The 19,636-nt window shown below is 43.2% G+C and overlaps 1 protein-coding gene across 2 annotated transcripts in view; it reads right to left on the bottom strand.

Moving 5' to 3' along the window:
* The window catches only part of ENOPH1 (enolase-phosphatase 1), a 32,629-nt gene extending 13,359 nt beyond the window's left edge, over positions 1-19,270 (bottom strand). The window contains exons 1-2 of one of the 2 annotated variants that reach the window (XM_012446982.2): positions 18,930-19,270; positions 2,435-2,536 (exon numbers count right to left, since the gene is read on the bottom strand). In XM_012446982.2, the coding sequence (XP_012302405.1) occupies positions 2,435-2,536; positions 18,930-19,013 (186 nt within the window). In that variant the 5' untranslated portion in view covers positions 19,014-19,270. The remainder of the gene's footprint in view (positions 1-2,434; positions 2,537-18,929) is intronic. The other variant, XM_012446983.2, reaches the window with a different exon arrangement.
* Positions 19,271-19,636: the final 366 nt, after the last annotated feature.

Below are 19,636 nucleotides of genomic sequence, written 5' to 3'. Positions count from 1 at the left end.
TTTGCTAAAAGCTGAAATTTAAACTGAGAGCCATGTTGTATGTGAGAAGAGAGAGCACATAATGATAGAGTAAGACTTGATTTGTTGATTCACTACTGGGATCAACAAACCAGGACTTTAACTCAATCTGATCATTTTCTCTGCACTTTAACTAACTGAGAAAGAAACAAGGAAAATTTCATAAATTAGTTTATGCCTGGGATTCAGTGAAAAGAAGCTAGTGAAGTAATAAGGTTGGTTCACATTCAGTCTCCTGTAATCTCTCATATCTTGCAAAAATCCTAATAGCAATTTAGAACAATGACTTTGTGACAATGGAATCCAATTTCTAAAGATACATATATACATATATATACACAATAATGGGGGACTATGTATGTATGTTTCAACAACAAAAAAAAGGTAAGGGAGGAAAGTACAGTAAGTCCTCATTTAACATCATCATAGGGTCTTAGAACCTGTGACTTCAAGTGACATGACCTTCTCAAATAATGTCATTTCCTTCAACATCATTTTGTTAACAACATTTATGTGAAAAAAAAATTGGTTTTGTTATAGTTGGTTTAAAACTGAATATTGAAATTTAAGTGTCATTTCACTTAAAGTCAGTTTCCAAGAACCTAAAAACATTATGGAAGGACTTACTGTATTTCAGATTAACCCTGAGTTATCCAGAAAATTCAACAAACCCAAATATTCCATGCCCAAAGGACGTCACTATATTTCCAATCTCAATTCCTAACAGTAAAACATCTACAGAGGGCATTCCACAGTATCCAACATAGAAACTAATTAGAAAATAACCGCCAGTGAGTTAGCTCTGTAGACCATGTAAGATCTTTGTCACTGAAGCAATTTTAAAGAAAAACAACAGAGCAGGAGTTCCATAGCACACAATGTGGAACGAAAAGACGGCCTGATGACTTGGGAGAAGAGAGCAGAACAAGGCACAGGAGACGAAAGCAGGTATGAGGGCTGGGCCAGAGGGAGCTGGGGAGAGCAGTCTGGAGGGGGAGTGTAGGTGTGGGGAGCACTGTAGAGGGGGCAGCAGGGGCTTGCAGTGAGGCAGGAGGGAGTGCAAAATGATGAGGTATTGTCATTTGGAGAATGACATAGCTTGGATGTGTGTCCCCACCTAAACTGCACATTGAAATGTAATCTTCAATGTTGGAGGTGAGGCCTAGTGGGAGGTGACTGATCAATGGGGTGGATTTCTCATGAATGGTTTATTTAGTACCATCCCCCTTGATGCTGTCCTTGAGATAATGAGTTCTGGTTGTTTTGAAGTGTGTAGCGCCTCCCCCCTCACTCTCTTGTTCCTGACTTTGACCACGTGATACACCTGCTCCCCCTCTGCCTTCCATCATGATTAGAAGCTTCCTTAGGCCTCCCCAGAAGCAGATGCTGCTGTGTTTCCTGTATAGCCTGTAGACCTGTGAGCCAATTAAACCTCTTTTCTTAAAAATTGCCCAGTCTCAGGTATTTCTTTACAGCAATATGAAAACAGACTAATACAGAGATATTAATGAAATAATATAGAGACTGCTCAAAACCATTTGCATTCTACCCAGAACGGACTTTTTTTTATTTTGAGACGTAGTCTTGCTCTGTAGCCCAGGCTGGAGTGCAGTGGCCATCGAGGCTCACCACAACCTTCGCCTCCCAGGTTCAAGCGATTCTCCTGCCTCAGCCTCCTAAGGAGCTGGGATATAGGTGCCCGCCACCGCGTCCAGCTAATTTTTTTGTATTTTTAGTAGAGGCAGGGTTTCACCATTTTGGCCAGGTTGGCCTTGAACTGCTGACCTTGAGTGATCCACCCACCTTGGCCTCCCAAAGTGCTGGGATTACAGGCGTGAACCACCGCGCCTGGCCTAGAGTCGCTTTTTTCTAGAGCTATTTAAACTGCATAAAAATATCATGTATTTGCAAACCTAAGTCTTTTCTGGGTGTGCTGGGCATGGTGCAATCCCAGCACTTTGGAAGGCTGAGGAGGGTGGATCACTTGAGGTCATGAGTTCTAGACCAACCTGTCCAATATGGTGAAACCCAATCTCTACTAAAAATACAAAAAATTAGCTGGGCATGGTAGTGGGCACCTGTAGTCCCAGCTACTCGGGAGGCTGAGGCAGGAGAATCTCATGAACCTAGGAAGCAGAGGTTGCAGTGAGCTAAGTTGGCACTACCATACTCCGGCCTGGGCGACAAAGTGAGACTCCATCTCAAAAAAAAAAAAGAGCAACTCTAGAAACAACAAACATGAACCAGCCTTTAATTGTACTGTGAATTCCTAAGCAGGCAACTCACTAAGTCACCGCAGCCTCCATCCCCTATCAAACCAGGGCACTTAGTTTACAATATGCTCAGAGCATATTCTAAATCTCCAGGTACCCTCATTTCTAAGACACTTGGGAATGTAAGATAGAAATGTCCCAACCTGTTTCCTCAAAAGACTGACATCCTGCTGGCACTCCTCTTCTTCCCAATGTGTCTGCAGATACTCTTTAACATTTTTTTCGATGTAAGGAAATAATATGTCCTGGATAAAAGAGTAAAAGAAAATACAAGAGCTAGCTTTTATCAGTAGTACAAGATTCAGTTTTTCCACTATCTTACCTTACATAACTGTAACAAATCAATCAATGGGACTCTTTATGAAAATTGCTGCTGTGAATACAAGAGCAAGAAAGAGAGACAGAGACCAAGAAACAAATGAACCAGAAAGAGTTGGCAAATTACAATCTGCAGGCCAAATCAAGTCCACTGACTGTTTTTGTAAGGAAGTTTTATTAGAACATAGCCACACTCACTTATTTACATAGTGTCTGTGGCTACTTTTGCATCACAATGGCAGAATTCAGTATTTGCAACCAAGACCACAGGGCCTGCAAACCCTAAAATATTCACTGCCTGATCTTTTACAGAAAAAGTCTGCCAACTACTGAACTAGATGGCTAGACCAAAGGTCCTCGAGGGCATGGATCAAGTGTGTCTTGCTCACAGCTATATCCCCAATGCATACCACATTATTATACATATCACTCCAATAATCTGCTGAAAAGAATGGTTTGGTGTCCATGCATGACAAGTATTTTTTTTCAAAAAAATTTGATCACCATGACTCTTTCTTGGTAACCAGACTACCTATGGAGTATCCGATAGGCTCACACCTCTAATTCTAGCACCTTGGGAGGCTGAGGCAGGTGGATCACCTGAGGTCTGGAGTTCGAGACCAGCCTGGCCAACGTGGCAAAACCCTGTCTCTACTAAAAATACAAAAATTAGCTGGGTGTGGTGGCGGGCACCTGGAATCCCAGGTACTCAGGAGACTGAGGCAGGAGAATCACTTGAACCCAGGAGGTGGAGACTGCAGTGAGCCAAGATCACACCATTGTACTCCAGCCTGGACAACAGAACAAGACTCTGTCTCAAAAAAAAAAAAAAAAGAAGAAGAAGGTGATATGCAGAATAATTCAATAATAAATAACCTGTCAGTAGTCTATGCATTGGGAATGATTTCTCTTTCTCAATCAGGGCTCTACCTCTGCTTTTTACTAGCCGTGTTGAAATAACTTATGCTCCTGAGCCGCAGTTTTCTCATTTGCTACACAGGAATAATATAAGGGAAAGTCATTGGTGTATTAAACTATCTAATGGAAGGCACCTGTCATCTTACCACTTAATATGTTCTTTTTTTTTTTTTTTTTTTTTGAGACGAAATCTTGCTTTGTTGCCCAGGCTGGAGTGCAGTGGTGTGATCTTGGCTCAATGCAACCTCTCTGCTGCCTGGATTCAAGAGATTCTCCTCCCTCAGCCTCCCACGTAGCTGGGATTACAGGTGCCCACCACCACACCTGGCTAATTTTTGTACCTTTCGTAGAGACAGGGTTTCACCATGTTGGCCAGGCTGGTCTCAAACTCCTGACCTCAAATGATCCACTGGCCTCAGCCTCCCAAAATGCTGGGATTACAGGCATGAGTCACTGTGCCTGGCAATATATTCTTAATATATTCTCCAGCACAGGCAGTTAAACTGAGCAAGGATCACCTAAATTTCATGATAAACAATAGCAGCAAAGTTCTCAGGGGATAAATCACAAGCACAACCAACTTATTCATTCAACTTTCCTAAGGACCTACTGAGAACAGGACACTGGGAGTATGAACCACAGCCATTCTTCTCAGAGACCTCAAGGAAATAAAAGATGCAAGTTTGCAAACAATACTGAACTTTGGGGAACAGCTTTAGAAGCTGGAGATTACTTTAGAGTTCCTGATCATCCAATGTGCCTCTCTCCTCATCTATAAAATGCCCCACTGTACTGAGTCATCACACAAAGCTAGACAATGAAGCTAGAATTTAGTATGACATCTGGACTATAAATATTATTTGCCACTGGGCATGGTGGCTCATGCCTGTTATCCCAGCACTTTGGGAGGTCAAGTCAGGAAGATACTTGAATCCAGGAGTTCAAGACTACCCTGTCTTCATAAAAAATTAAAACGCTAGCTGGGCATGGTGATGCACACCTGTGGTCCCAGCTACTTGTTAGGACTGAGATAGGAGAATTCCTTGACTCCAGGAGGTTGAGGCTGCAGTGAGCTATGATTGTACCACTGCACTCCAGTCTGGGTGACAGAGTGAGATCCCTACTCAAAAAAAAAAAAGAAAAAATTATTTGCAGTCAACATGTTAGCAGACTGTACCATTTTAGTGCAAAAGTGTTACTGAATAAAAGTACGTAATGGAATAATCAACTAAATTGTGAAAATTTTATCCATTCTTTCAACATACTTATTGAGAGTATCTCTAAGATAAATACAATGCCTTCAAGTTGCTTATAAAATAGTCTGGCATGTGCTATCATATATAGTAAGTTTTTTTTTAGACAGTCTTGCTCTGACACCCAAGCTGGAGTGCAGTGGTGGCAATCATAGCTCACCGCTGTTTTGAACTCCTGGACTCAGATGATCATCCCACATTAGCCTCCTGAGTAGCTGGGATTACAGGTGTGCACCACTATGCCTTGCTAATTTAAAAACCAATTTTTGTAAAAACAAGATCTCACTACGTTGCTCAGGCTGGTCTTGAACTCCTGAGCTTAAGCAATCATCCCACCTCGGCCTCCCAAAGTGCTAGGATTACAGGCATTAACCACAGTGCCCATCGACAATAAACATTTTAACTTCAGTTATAATCCACTTACAGATAATTTCAGAATACTATAATATGACAAATATACTACAATAAGCCCAGGATTCTACAAATAAATGTGCGAATATTTTTACTCCACCAGGCATGGAGTTGTTATGATTTAGCAGTACATACAACAAAAGGCTATAGAACTAGAGTTATTTGCCTTGCAGGGGAATATGATTAAATTCCACTAGATGTTAGAGGGGATACTGTGCAAGCAGCAATTGTTATTACCCTCCACAGCTCAGTGATAGCTTACTGAAGGAGCACCGTAAGGGCCATGAAATTTTGAACATCTATTTAAGGAAGTTGCCTTGTAAATGTTTAGAAGTTCAAATATGGATATGCTTTATGGTCAAGTGGTTGTTTTAGTGAAAAGTTCATAAAATTAATAAAAATCAAACTGTTGTTATATTTACTCATCTCCTTGGAAGAAAATGGGTAATAAAAGGTGCCTCCTAAGAACAGTGCCAAGAGACAAGGCGCGATGGCTCACACCTGTAATCCCAGCACTTTGGGAGGCCAAGACGGGCAGATCGTGAGGTCAGGAGTTCGAGGCCAGCCCGGCCAACATACTGAAACTGTCTCTACTAAAAATACAAAATTAGCCGAGTATGGTGGCGCACGCCTGTAGTCCCAGCTACTAGGGAGGCTGAGGCAAGAGAATCGCTTCAACCTGGGAAGCAGAGGCTGCAGCGAGCAGAGATTGTGCCACTGCACTCTAGCCTGGGTGACAGTGAGACTCCTCTCAAAAAAAAAATAGTGCTGAGAGTACAGCTACACAAAGAAACTACTTTAAAAGCTTTCCAAGGCTGGACGTGACAGCTTGTGCCTATAATCTCAGCATTTTGGGAGCCTGAGGCAGGCGGATGACTTGAAGTCAGAAGTTCAAGACCAGCCTGGCCAACATGGCAAAACCCTGTTTCTACTAAAAATACAAAAATTATCTGGGCATGGTAGCACCAGCCTGTAATCTCAGCTACTAGGAAGGCTGAAGTGAGAGAATCACTTGAACCCGGGAGGCGGAGGTTGCAGTGAGCAGAGATCGAGCCACTGCACTCCAGCCTGGGCAAAAAAAGTGAAACTCTGTCTCAAAAATCAATCAATCAATCAATCATCAATCAGAAGTCTTCCAAGGGAACTATACAACACAAATGATTTATAGTATTTTAAAACTTAAAATTTTTTTGAAAAAAATTTAAACAACACAAAGACAATATCGGTGGGCTACCTGTTTTTTTTTTTTGAGACGGTGTCTCACTCCAGTTGCCCAGGCTGAAGTGCAATGGCACGATCTAGGCTCACTACAACCTCTGCCTCCTGGGCCCTGGTGATCCTCCCACCTCAGCCTCCTGAGTAGCTGAGACTACAGGGGTGGGCCACCACACCAGCTAATTTCTTGAATTTTTAGTACATGGGGTTTCACCATGTTAGCCAGGCTGGTCTCAAACTCCCGGACTCAAGTAATCATCCCACCACGGCCTCCCAAAGTGCTGGCATTACAGATGTTGAGTCACCATGCCCGACCCCACTTAAATTTCTTTCCCTTTTTATTCTCTAATTAGAGAAATGGGACCGGGTGAGGGGGCTTATGCCTGTAATCTCAGCACTTTGGGAAGCCAAGGCAGGCAGATTACTTGAGGTCAGGAGTTTGAGATCGGCCTGGCCAACATGTTGAAACCCCATCTCTACTAAAAACAAAAACTTAGCCAGGTGTGGTGGCCCAAGCCTGTAATCCCAGCTACTTGGGAAGCTGAGACACGAGAATTACTTGATCCCAGGAGACAGAGGTCGCAGTGAGCCGGAGATCACACTACTCACTGCATGCCAACCTTGGCGACAGAGCAAGACTGTTTCAACAACAACAACAACAAACAAAATTAAGTGGCTTGATGGTTCCTAAAATATAAATCACATCATACAAAATAAGTAATAAAACAGGTTACAAATAGTATGTAGAGCATAATCCTATTTGGGGGGATATTCTCACACTGAACAAAACATGGGAGAACATGAACTTTAAATGTTTACAAAGATTCTCTCTGGGTTATGGCATTAAAAGAAACTTTTTTGCCTATCTCTTTCTACAATAAAAATGTATAACCCTAATAGTGTAAAAAGTTAGCAAAATTAAGTGTTTAAAAAAAATCATAGATTTGCAGACAGTATTTTTTTTTTTTTTTGAGACAGAGTCTCGCTCTGTCACCCAGGCTCGAGTGCAGTGGCGCGATCTCAGCTCACTGCAACCTCTACCTCCCGGGTTCAAGAGATTCTCCTGCCTCAGCCTCTAGAGTAGCTAGGATTACAGGTGTATGCCACCATGCCCAGCTGATTTTTGTATTTTTAGTAGAGACAGGGTTTCATCATGTTGGCCACGCTGGTCTCGAACTCCTAACCTTAGGTGATCTGCCTATCTCGGCCTCTCAAAGTTGCTGGGATTACAGACATGAGCCACCACCATGCTGGCCAGCCAACAGCATTTTAAATAAAACCACCCCCTACAAAAACAAATAATTAAAGGCTGTTTATCCAGAGAATAAAATTAGGGGAAACTAAATGCAACGGACAAGAATAGCCAGTTTAGCAAAACCCAAATTCCAATCAGAATGACTAGACTGACTGCAAGAGACTACAGCTATATCAGCACCTGTAGTGAATCAGCTATACTATGATCAAACTGAAGAAAGACCATATTTGTGCTGAGCCACTTTTCTTCCCTGGCTCAAAGTCACTTACTTTGATGATCTTGCCCCCTAGCCTCTCTCTCTGTTAAAGTTAGACTTTCCGGGTAGTTTTCCCATATATATTTACTGTCAGGTATCTGTGGTAATAATATTAGGGGAATTTAATACACTAGCTTTTTTTTTGTTTTTTAAATGTATTGTTTTGATTTTTTTTTTTTTTTTTCCTTTTTGTAGAGATAAAGTCTCACTATGTTGCCCAGGTGGGTCTCAAACTCCTGGGCTTAAGTGATCCTCCCGTCTCAACCTCTCAAAGTGCTGGGAGTAAATAACTATCACAAGATCTGATGGTTTTATAAAGGGGAGCTCCCCTGAATATGCCTTCTTGCCTGCCACCATGTAAAACGTCCCTTTGCTCTTCCTTCGTCTCCTACCACAATTGTGAGGCCTCCCCAACCGTGTGGAACTCTAAGTCCATTAAACCTCTTTCCTTTATCAACTACCCAGTCTCAGGTATGTCTTTATTAGCAGCATGAGAACAGACTAATACACCAAGCTTTGTTTAAATACTTCTAACAATGAGAATTACTACCTCTTGGGGTGGTCCACACCATCTGCCAGATAGTTTCAGCAGTTGTGGTATTAGAATTGCTCCTCAGATAGGCTTCCTGAAGACCATAGAAGGAGCTATCAAGAAGTTTCTGTGTTCTAGCTGCCACATGGGGCCACATGGTCTCAGGAGTTAATAATCCTACTGTCCTTGTCTTCATGGGGGTAATCAAGGCTGGACCCATACTAGGGATGTAGAATGAACATCAGATTTCACATGTGCCTTCAAAATGAATTAATCAATTCGGTGCTGATAAGACAAAAGATAATCCTATTAAGCAGATTAAATTATAATTAACGAAAGATACACTGTTATCTAATTAAGTGCAATGAATCACACTGAACAAGGGATGGTTATCATCACAAAAGAGCTAGTAATTGGAGTAAGGTTTTAAGAAGCAGCACAAAAGAGACAGAGTATCTCCATTATCTCCAGTGAATTCCAGAGAGGAAACTTGACTGGCCCAGAGTCCTAGTCCTTAACAGTGGAGGAGAAAGGAAGGCATTCATATTCATCTCCTTGAATCTGCCTAACATCCCTGCAAGGTAAACCCTTTTTCAAAGATGAAGAAACAGGTTCAAAGAGATTTCACTGCTGGTGCAGAGTAAAGCCAGGACTCAAACCCAGGCCCATCAAATCCCAACACCTGAAGCCATCCCGCTCTCACAGGTGAATGACTAGGAGCACTACTCACTCCAGGATCTTGACAGCATATCCTCTATGGAAATTTCTAATATAGCTTTGATTCCTCAAAGAGGTTTCATAAGAAAATGAGAGATTATGGCTCACCCGGCAGTTCTGTAACATTTCCTATAAAGTAACAGCAATAATAATCCAAGTAGTTATAGCAGTAATGGGAGTAACTGCCAACATTTACTGAGCATTTACTATGACAAGCACTTCTCTTTTCTACCTATAATCACTCCTTCGTGATCTTATCTAATCCCATAACTTTACCATTTATGCTAATGATCCCCAAATTCTTACCTTTTATCCTGGACCTTTTCCAAAAGCCTACCCAATATCCCCAGTTGGATGTCTATTAAGCGTCTCAAACTAAACACATCTGAAAGCAAACTCTTGATTCCATCCCTAATCCTCCTCCCTACCCCCTACATCTCCACATCGCAATAAATGACAACACCATCCTTCTAGATGCTCAGGCCAAAAACCTTAGGGTCATCTTTGACTCCTCTTTCTCTCATACTCCACATCCAACCAATCCATCAGCAAATCCCATCAGCTCTACCTTCAGAAGATATTCAGATTCAATCACTTCTCACCACTGCCATTGCCAAGAACTCAAAATTTACTCAGCTTATTGATAATACATGGCCTGAATAATGTCATTTTAATCTTCATAATAACCATATGATATAGGTGCTACTATTTCCTCCATTTTTCAGAGGCACATAAAGATTAAGTACAAATTAACCTGGGATTGTAGTTTATCAATCAGGTGTTTTTTTTGTTTTTTTTTTTGAGTTTGTAGAGTCAGATCCCTGGAATCTGATCACCCCCCATCAAAGGGATCTAATTAGCTTTCTGAACTTAATGACTTGGCCCCATATGAGGCCAGCCCAGGGAATTAGCAAACCTCTTAGAGTAAGTATACACAAGCTTAATTGTCAAATATCGGTCTGGTAGTGAGCTCCAAAGTCCCACCAAGGTCTCAATGCTGAAATTACCATTAGTTTCCAAACTGCATGTCTCAGTTTTCTCTTTACTCAGTAAAAGGGTATCAGGTCCCCACTTTTTAGACTTAAGAAACTTGTTAGAAGGTCACATCATGAATCGTTGGAAAGAAAATCAAGCTAAGAAATGAACCCTTCATGCACATACTTAGAAGGCAATCCCTTTCTGTCCTAAAGACATTCTGTCTTTGAAAAGAAACCCATTTTCCTGAAATGGTGTCACCTAGGAAAGGTCCCGAGATGATCCAGGAGGGCCTCTGAGGATAAAGCTACCAACTTTCCACACAATTCTTAGTAAGCTGATGGGAAAACGGGTGCAACAGGACTAGGGCAGGTTGGTTTCCACTCCGCTTCTGACCTGCACCTCCACCAAAATCAATTTTGAAAATCAAATTAATTGATAAATGTGCAATCCAAAAGTTTCATACAAAAATAACCTTTTATTGTAAAAAAGAGTATTCTTTTAGTGGAGTGGTGACATAGGGTAAGTTATAAGGACATAAAATTTTAAGACCCATCAGACAAAGAATAAGTGCTTTTCAGGCTAAACACAGGGTTATCATTTTAAAAGTTTATATGAGCAAGATAAAGTCCAGCCTATGTATTTAAAAAATAGGGGTTATAGCTTAAAAGTAGTGCTCCTTTTAAAATTTTTTATTTTTATTTTTTATTGTGCCACTGCATTCCAGCTCTGTCACCCAGGCTGGAATGCAGTGGCACAGTCACAGCTCACCACAGCCTCTACCTCCTGGGCTCAAGTGATCCTCCCACCTCAGCCTCCTGAGTAGCTGGGACTACAGGTATACACCACCATGCCACCATGCCCAGCCAATTTTTTATTTTTTGGAGAGATGGGATCTTCCTATGTTGCCCAGGCCAGTCTTGAACTCCTAGACTCAAGTAATCTCCTTGCCTCAGTCTTCCAAAGTGCTGGGATTACAGGTGTAAGCCACCATGCCCAACTCCTTTCACTCAATCAGTCTGACTATATATCTGTCAATCTGTTAGACTTTACTGTGTAACTAGGGAAAAAATCAGAAGGAATATTCACCAAACTCTTAATGGTCACCTCTGGGTGGTAGGGGCATATTAGGGCTTTCATTCTCTGTATCATATTCTTCTTTGTCTGCAATTTTATAATCAGGGCAAACTAATTTTCTAGGAGAAATATTTGGGGTATGAGGTAGGAAAACCTTTCCTCTAGTCTTACATTAACTGATGCAAGTTTCTATAGAAAAACATATTTCATTATTTATCTTAATTTCATTAATAAAATTTTCTCTTTTATGACATTCAATTTCCATTATCAGCTGGTTTCATCATCTAAAACTTGTAAATTTTAGAAGTGTTGAGTCAATGAAAATTCTAATGCCACTCTAGACACACTCTCAGTTAAATTGTTCAACTATAATAAAGTCCCACCCTGAGGAAATCTGAAATAGCAAGGATTGCAGAGTATGGAAGAAACTGAATCCCAGTCCCTCCCACACCCATTCTGGAATGCATCATATCACCATCACCCAGCATGTACAGAATGCCTGATGTATAAGCACCGTGTGAGGCTCTGGTCCCTTCCATATAGCTTGGAAAAGAGGACACACATCCAACATCACAAGTCAGCTATTGGCTCCAGTAGCAAATACTACACATGATACTGACAATGAGCGCAGAGGAGGAAGAGAAAGGACTTTAAAATTTCTGCTTAAATAGGTCCTTTGCAAGCAGAGGTAGGTCTTACTTCCATATTCCCACAGCTTAGCACAATAAATACTTTTTTTTAAAGTTAATGAGTGCATGGGCCCCACACTTGGGAGAGAGAAAGGTCTAACATTCCAAACTGGAAGAATCGTGGCAGCAAGAAAGGGCATGATTGGAATGTGCATGTTCAGCTATGAAAGTGTAAAGGAACAGAGGGATAGAAACTTGGAAAACCTAATGTTAGAGTTTGGGAGTTGAAATCTTATCTCACAGCCAATGGGAAACTACTGAGGACTTTGATTGTGCAGAGGTAACCTATTTATGTAACTGTCTTCCTTTCTAGGCTCCCTGAGGTTGGCAGCTGGGTCATAAGGACTCTGGATACCGAGCATATCCTGGAACATGACAGGTATTCAATTAAATGTGAGAGAAAGGAAAGAAGGATTAGGCTGGAAAGATTATGCTAGTGCCATAATACTGAAGGTTCTAGAGGAATAAGGAAACAGAAATTAAAGCCAGAGATGCTTTCTTTTTTTAAAATTTTTTTTTAAGACAGGGTCTTGCTATGTTGCCCAGGCCGTCTCAAACTCCTAGACTCAAGTGATCCTTTGCCTCCCAAAGTGTTGGGATTAGAGGCGTAAGCCACCATGCCCAGCCTAAATTATTTACTTAATGCAGATTCTTTGGGTTCCAATGATGAAGATGACATGTTCTGTGTGACAGCAGGATGAACAACACAGTACCAGCTTTAGGGAACTAACAGGTGGCTGGGTGAGCAGATTGTCTAGGGCTCATGTGGTCGCCAGCCCAGGTCTCCTGAATCCTAGGTGAGGCCCCTCCCAGCTAGGTGGGACAGTTTCCTCCCAGTAGAGGCCAGAGGTGCTTTCTATCCACCTTTTCTTTAAGACAGGATCTTACTTTGTCATCCAAGCTGGAGTACAGTGACACGATCATGGCTTACTGCAGCTTGACCTCCCGGGCTCAAGTGATCCTTCCACCTCAGCCTCCTGAGTAGCTAGGATCACAGGCACATGCCACTACACCTGGCTAACTTTTTGATTTTTAGTAAAGATGAGGACATTGCCCAGGCTGGCCTTGAACTCCTGGTCTCAAGCAATCCTCTTGCCTTGGCCTTCCAAAGTGCTGGGATTACAGGCATGAGGCACCAAGGCTAAGGCTAGCCTCTATGCACCTCTTGATATATGCAAGACAGTGATTCTCCAAAGACCCCTCCCCTTGTTTCAAGCTGAGCCAACAAAAATCCTCTCACATACTACCATGAATGTAGTTAGGAAACACTGCCCTAAGCAATTGGGTTGGGGAGAGGGGGTAGTTGTTTACCAACCTAACAACTACTACTTATCTGCCATTCCAGTGCTTTCACAAATTCTTAGAGATCAACAATATTCTGCGTCTTAATTTTAATGTATTTCTGGCTAGGGCAATAAGGAGCAGAAGTAACTGGGAGTAACCATGGTGGAAGTTACTGGGAGCATGGTGGGTTTCAGTAAATTTAAGTTCCCTCTTTTCCTTACTAATCCTTCCTTCACAAGCACTTCCTATTTCCTCCAGTCTGATGCTTCCTGCATTATAATCAGTGTTTCTATAGGACTTCATAATTTTCAAAGGCCTTTACATTCCATCTCATTTAACCTTCATCACCATCGTTATAAACAAGGCATAGTACCCCATCCTTGCAGATGAAAAAGCCTAACGCTACAGACTGAGTGAATGAAGATAGGGAAAGTGACCCTATTATAGTTACTGGTGTCAGTAATAAATAGTATAGGTAGAAAAAAGCTTCCAGTTTGCTGTTCCTTGTAGGCTGTCTTCTAGCTGTTTCACAGTGAAGGCAGAGTGCGCATCATACATTTCTCCATGCTGGCAACAGTAGAAGTAATAATACTTATCAAATGGACGTTTAACCAAAGTTGGGATATAACTATCAGACTTCAAGCTCTCTTCCTACAAAGACCATAATATAGCAGTTTTCATAAGAAAGATGTCAACTGCAACATTCCCCAATTATTATTTTCTAAAATACATTATTAGAATGTAAGAAAACATAAATTATTATAAGCACTGTTAAATAATCAAAAATGAATTCACTATTTCTAAAAATGCTTTACCAGCCTGACCAACCCAGTAAGACCCCATCTCTGCAAAAATATTTAAAAATTAGGCTGGGTGCAGTGGCTCAGGCTTGTAATTGCAGTACTTTGGGAGGCTGAGGTGGGTGGATCACAAGGTCAGGAGTTTGAGACCAGCTTGGCTAACACAGTGAAACCCCGTCTCTACTAAAAATACAAAAAAATTAGCTGGACGTGGTGGTGGGTGCCTGTAATCCCAGCTACTTGGGAGGCTGAGGTGGGAGAATTGCTTGAACCTGGGAGGCGGAGGTTGCAGTGAGCTGAGATGGCGTCACTGCACTCCAGCCTGGGTGACAGAGCGAGACTCCATCTCAAAAAAAAAAATGAGCTGAGCACAGTGGCACATGCCTATAACCCCAGCACTTTGGGAGTCTATGACAGGAGGATTGTTTGAGCCCAGGAGTTTGAGACCAGCTGGGCAACACTGTGAAACCTCATTGCTATAAAAAAATAAAAATAGTAGGGCCAGGCGCGGTGGCTCAAGCCTGTAATCCCAGCACTTTGGGAGGCCGAGGCGGGTGGATCACGAGGTCAAGAGATCAAGACCATCCTGGTCAACATGGTGAAACCCCGTCTCTACTAATACAAAAAATTAGCTGGGCACGGTGGCGCGTGCCTGTAATCCCAGCTACTCAGGAGGCTGAGGCAGGAGAATTGCCTGAACCCAGGAGGCGGAGGTTGCGGTGAGCCGAGATCGCGCCATTGCACTCCAGCCTGGGTATCAAGAGCGAAACTCCGTCTCAAAAAAAAATAAAATAAATAAAAAAAAAAATAAAAATAAGCTAGCTAGACTAAGGTAGGAGGATTGCTTGAGCCTGGTAGGTCAAGGCTGCGATGAGCTGTGATTGTGCCACTGCACTCCAAGCTAGGTGACAGAGCCAGACCCTGCCTCAGAAAAACAAAAACGAAAAAGAACAAACACCAGAGGCATGTGTCCTGTGGTAAACGGCAGGGATGGTGGCAGTGGACTTAGATGTAGTGGGAACATCTAAGGAAAACTGGGCTCTGCTGCGGCTCTACTCCCAATAAGTTGCCATGTCCTCAGGCAAGACACAAAGACGTAGTATAAACTGAAATTTGTTATGTATACTTAAAAAAAAATTTTTTTTTTTTTTGAGACGGAGTTTCGCTCTGTCACCCAGGCTGGAGTGCAATGGCATGATCTTGGCTCACTGCAACCTCCACCTCCCGGGTTCAAGCGATTCTCCCACATCAGCCTCCCCAGTAGCTGGGATTACAGGCGTGCGCCACCAAGCCCGCCTAGTTTTTGTACTTTTAGTAGAGATAGGGTCTCATCATTTTGGCCAGGCTAGTCTCGAACTCCTGACCTCAAGTGATCCACTCGCATCGGCCTCCCAAAGTGCTGGGATTATGAGCCACTGTGCCTGGCCTAATTTTTGTATTTTTAGTAGAGGCTGGCTTTCACCATGTTAGCCAGGCTGGCCTCAAACTCCTGACCTCAAGCAATCCACCTGCTTCAGCTTCCCAAAGTGCTGGAATTACAGGCCTGAGCCACAGCACCCGGCCTGTTACCATATACTTTTATAGCATAGTACTTCACATTGATGAAAGGGCTCTCATACTGTGTCATTTAACATACACAGCAGCCAAGCAAAGGAGACAGGACAAACGCTAGGGTCCCATTTCTGAGGCTTAGTGCAGTAATGGAAAAAATAAGAGTTTTTATGAATAAGACAATCTGAGTTCGAATCCAGGAATCTTGTTCAACTTTTCAGAGCCTTAGTTTCATACTAAGTAAAATGTAGACAGTACACACACCTCACAGTCTTTTAGAATGAGTCAAAGATTGAGTACTGCCTGTATATAGTACTCAATGTTTCCTTTCATCATTCCACAGGAAGAAGGGCTACAAGTTCACACACCTACTCTGAATTTAAAGCTCCAAGATTATCTTTCAACTCCCATGCTCAACCTTTCCGTGCTCAGATTCAAGAATGTAACTCAGCATCTCTTTAAAAGGTGTTTAAAAGATTGTCACTGAGATGCTCTACTAGAAATTTTTTGTTCAAGTAGATTTGTGAAATGTCACTCTCCTGAAATCTCACGTAGTATATATGTGTGTATATATGTATGATACCAAAGGTGTTGAGAAATCATGCAAGAAAGAAATCTATTGAACTCATTCTGATTAGCATTTCCCAAAAGTACATTTAATGGAATCCTTTTTTACATAATTACCATAAACATCCACACAGACCTTTCTTTTAAACATACTTTTAGGAACAATGGTTTTGATAAATTCACGTCTAACAAATTATAATAGAATAGATAATAGGTTAACAATATTAATAACTAATAATAGATATTATTATAGGACAGGGCACAAGAAATTATCCTTTAAACAAGATCCCTGAATCATTCTTCTGCAGTTGGCACTGAATTTGCACATTGCCTGGTGTCAAACTTGGAAAAAATTATTTAGGCAACTAAGACATTTTTATTTTCAGATCTCAGAGTGAGTCTGCCACAGACACAAAGATTCCAAGAAGTGGCTCATAATGTCATCCAGCAGAAGGGACCCTTGGGGAAAAAGGTGGGGGAGGAGTATTGTGTTTTGTTGCAAAATTGATTTGTATGCAATATCTTATTCCTCAAATCTACCTTCAAAAATGGTAGAATCTAATGATCTAATGCCACATCACTACCTCTCCTGTCCCTACCCCGGTCTCCTGATGACAGTAGAAAGCAAGAGAGAGCCAGAATGGAACAAGTTGAGCTGTTAACTATAAACTACAAAAATGAGGACTCCTTTTATCTCTGAAAACCAACAAAGTGGTTACTCTGTCACCAAGAAAAAAAAAAAAAGGAAATTAATACAATCATCAGTATTTGTCCTGAAATTTTCCACAGCGGTCTCTGGTGTGATTAAAAATGTGGGCAAGGCCAGGCGTGGTGGGGAAGGACAGGCGTGGTGGCTCACTCCTGTAATCCCAGGAGTTTGGGAGGCCAAAAAGGGCGGATCACCTAAGGTCAGACCAGCCTGGTCAACATGGCAAAACCCTGTCTCTACTACAAATACAAAAATTAGCGCAGGCTGAGGCACCAGAATCCCCTGAACCCAGGAGGCAGAGGTTGCGCCACTGTACTCCAGCCTGGGAGACAGAACAAGACTCTGTCTCAAAACAAAACAAAAGGTGGAGAAAAGTCCCCATGCAGTGGCTGACACCTGTAATTCCAGCACTTTGGGAGGCTGAGGTGGGTGAATCGTGTGAGGTCAGGAGTTCAAGACCAGCCTGGTGAAACTCTTTCTACTAAAAATAAAAAAATTAGCCAAGCGTGGTGGCACATGCCTGTAATCCCAGCTACTCAAGAGGCTGATATATAAGAATCGCTTGAACCTGGGAGGTGGAAGTTGCAGTGAGCTGAGTTCACCCCACTGCATTCCAGCCTGGGAAACAGAGCGAGATTCTGCTTCAAAAAAAAAAAAAGTGGAGAAAATGCTGAACTCGATTTCTTCTGAACCTATACTAAGATGTCAAGGTACTATGATTCTTCTAGGAAAGCTTTAAGTGGTTGTTATGTTTGGAGTCCTAAAAGTGTACATGGATTTTATATTATAACCTACATCAAGAAACTCATTCAGGCCAGGCACCTTGGCTCATGCCTGTAATCCCAGCACTTTGGGAGGCCAAGATGGGCAGATCACTTGAGCCCAGGAATTACAGACCAGCCTCAGAAACATGGTGAAACCCTCTTTCTATAAAAAATTACAAAAATTAGACAGGCATGGTGGCTCACCCTTCACTCCCAACTATTCCAGAGGCTGAGGCAGGAGGATACCTTAAGCCCAGGGAAGTCGAGGCTGTAGTGAGCTGTGATCGCACCACTACACTCCACTGCAGACAGGGCAACAGAGTGAGACTGCCTCAAAAAACAAACACACACACACAAAAAATTCACAGGTAATTTCTTTTAAAAATGAAAACTAAAACTGAATTTAAAACCCAAAGTGCTCAGTTTCCTGGAAGATGGATGTTTTCTACTTTTAATATACTTTGTATATCTCGACTATTACTGTGTATGCAAGCACCTCTAAGAAGTACTTCTATCTGCAATGAATTCTCAAACCTCAGGGAGCCAAATAAAAAGGCCAGGCCCAAGGAATTCTCTCAAAAATTAAAGTAACATTTCATATTTACTTATTCTAACAGGCAAAGAATAAAGAAGTAATCCGCTATAACACAGAGTTGTAAGCTTAGGTGCAGACAAGTGCTGGTTCATAGTGACATCCTAGAAGGAATGCTCTGGGTAAGAGCTTCAAGTTTGTATGCTTTTCTGAGGAAAGTGAACAGAATCTAGACGTGTCCTATAGATAAAAAAAATCAGTGCTGTGGACCACAGAGCCTGATAGAGTAAAATAATAACTAACAGCAAGAGTGGGAAGAGGCGAAGAGGAACCTCGATCGCCCGACACCGGGGCCACCTGAAAAGTCATCTTAACACTTCATCTTTCCATTTTAAGACTGGAAGCTTCAAGGACCATTAAATCGCTGCCACCGCCACGCCAGGCCCGAAGGACCAGAAAGGCTGCGCTCACCTGCAGAAGCGACCGGGTGCTCACCTGCCGGGCCAGGAGGCCTGCATCGTCACACCCCGCCCGGGTTGACCTGCTCCTCGGCGATTTTTAGCGTCATCTTCCATCCCTTCCCACCCATCTGGATCCAACCAAGAGCAAGGGCGGGGGAGGGAGAAGCTAGTGCCGCGAGGAAAAGCATTCCCGCAAGCTGCCGCAGGCTTTCTCTCTTTCCTCCCGATTCCACGGAAGAGGCAAAGCCACGCCGCCTCTCCTAACCCTCGTCTCTAATGCAAGGCCTGCAATACTTAGAAAAAAATGACTGTTTTTAAGTAAAAGTAACATCCCTGCTCACTTCCGCCCCTCACCTTCACGAAAGCAATCGGGGTTGTGGTACCTTCGATATCTAACAGGATCACAGTGACTTCGGCGGGCACCGAAAGCACGACCATTTCCCTTCCGGATGCTACTGCCAGACTCGGCCTACTGTTGGGGAGGGCGGAAGGCGGCGGCGCCCGCTGTGCGGCCCCCGGTACTGTCCTGGGCTTCCGATGGCCCAGCGCGATCTCGGAGCCAGCGACCAAGTGCAGCCTGCCACGCGTGGGGAGAGGACACCTCTGCACACCTGGAACTGGAACTGGAAAAGGCAGCCGCCCAGGAGCACTAAACTCGTGAGCAGTACTGGGAAGGAGCCCGAGACCACGTGGGCAGGAAAAGGGGCGGCCCTCGCTGGGTTCGGCGGGGCTGGCAGGGTGAAGGCGCCAGCGCCGATTGGCCGCCGTCGGTCCTCAAACGCTATCCGTCAAAATGGGCCTCGCGTGGGCGGGAACAAAGAAGCGAAAGCGCGAGCTGGGTACGCGAGCGCGCCTTCCGCAGACTGGTTGAGCGAGCTGGAGAGGCTCGGGGCACGTGCAGACGGGAGCCACGCGAGTGGCGCGCCGGGGATGTGAGTGCCCCTTGCCTTCTACTGTACCCAGCCCCCTCCCCGCCCACCGCCTCCTACTTTGCATAGATACAGTCATCTGGCCAGCCCCCGCCCCTCCTCCCGGCGTCAGCCTGCCAAAGAGGTCGCGCT

The sequence above is a fragment of the Aotus nancymaae genome, unplaced genomic scaffold, assembly GCF_030222135.1.
Source record: "Aotus nancymaae isolate 86718 unplaced genomic scaffold, 86718_ANA_hifiasm-v0.15.2.pri h1tg000006l, whole genome shotgun sequence".
NCBI lineage: Eukaryota > Metazoa > Chordata > Mammalia > Primates > Aotidae > Aotus > Aotus nancymaae.
The sequence above is the reverse complement of the archived record's forward strand: the minus strand, read 5'-3'. Positions and strand labels throughout refer to the sequence as shown.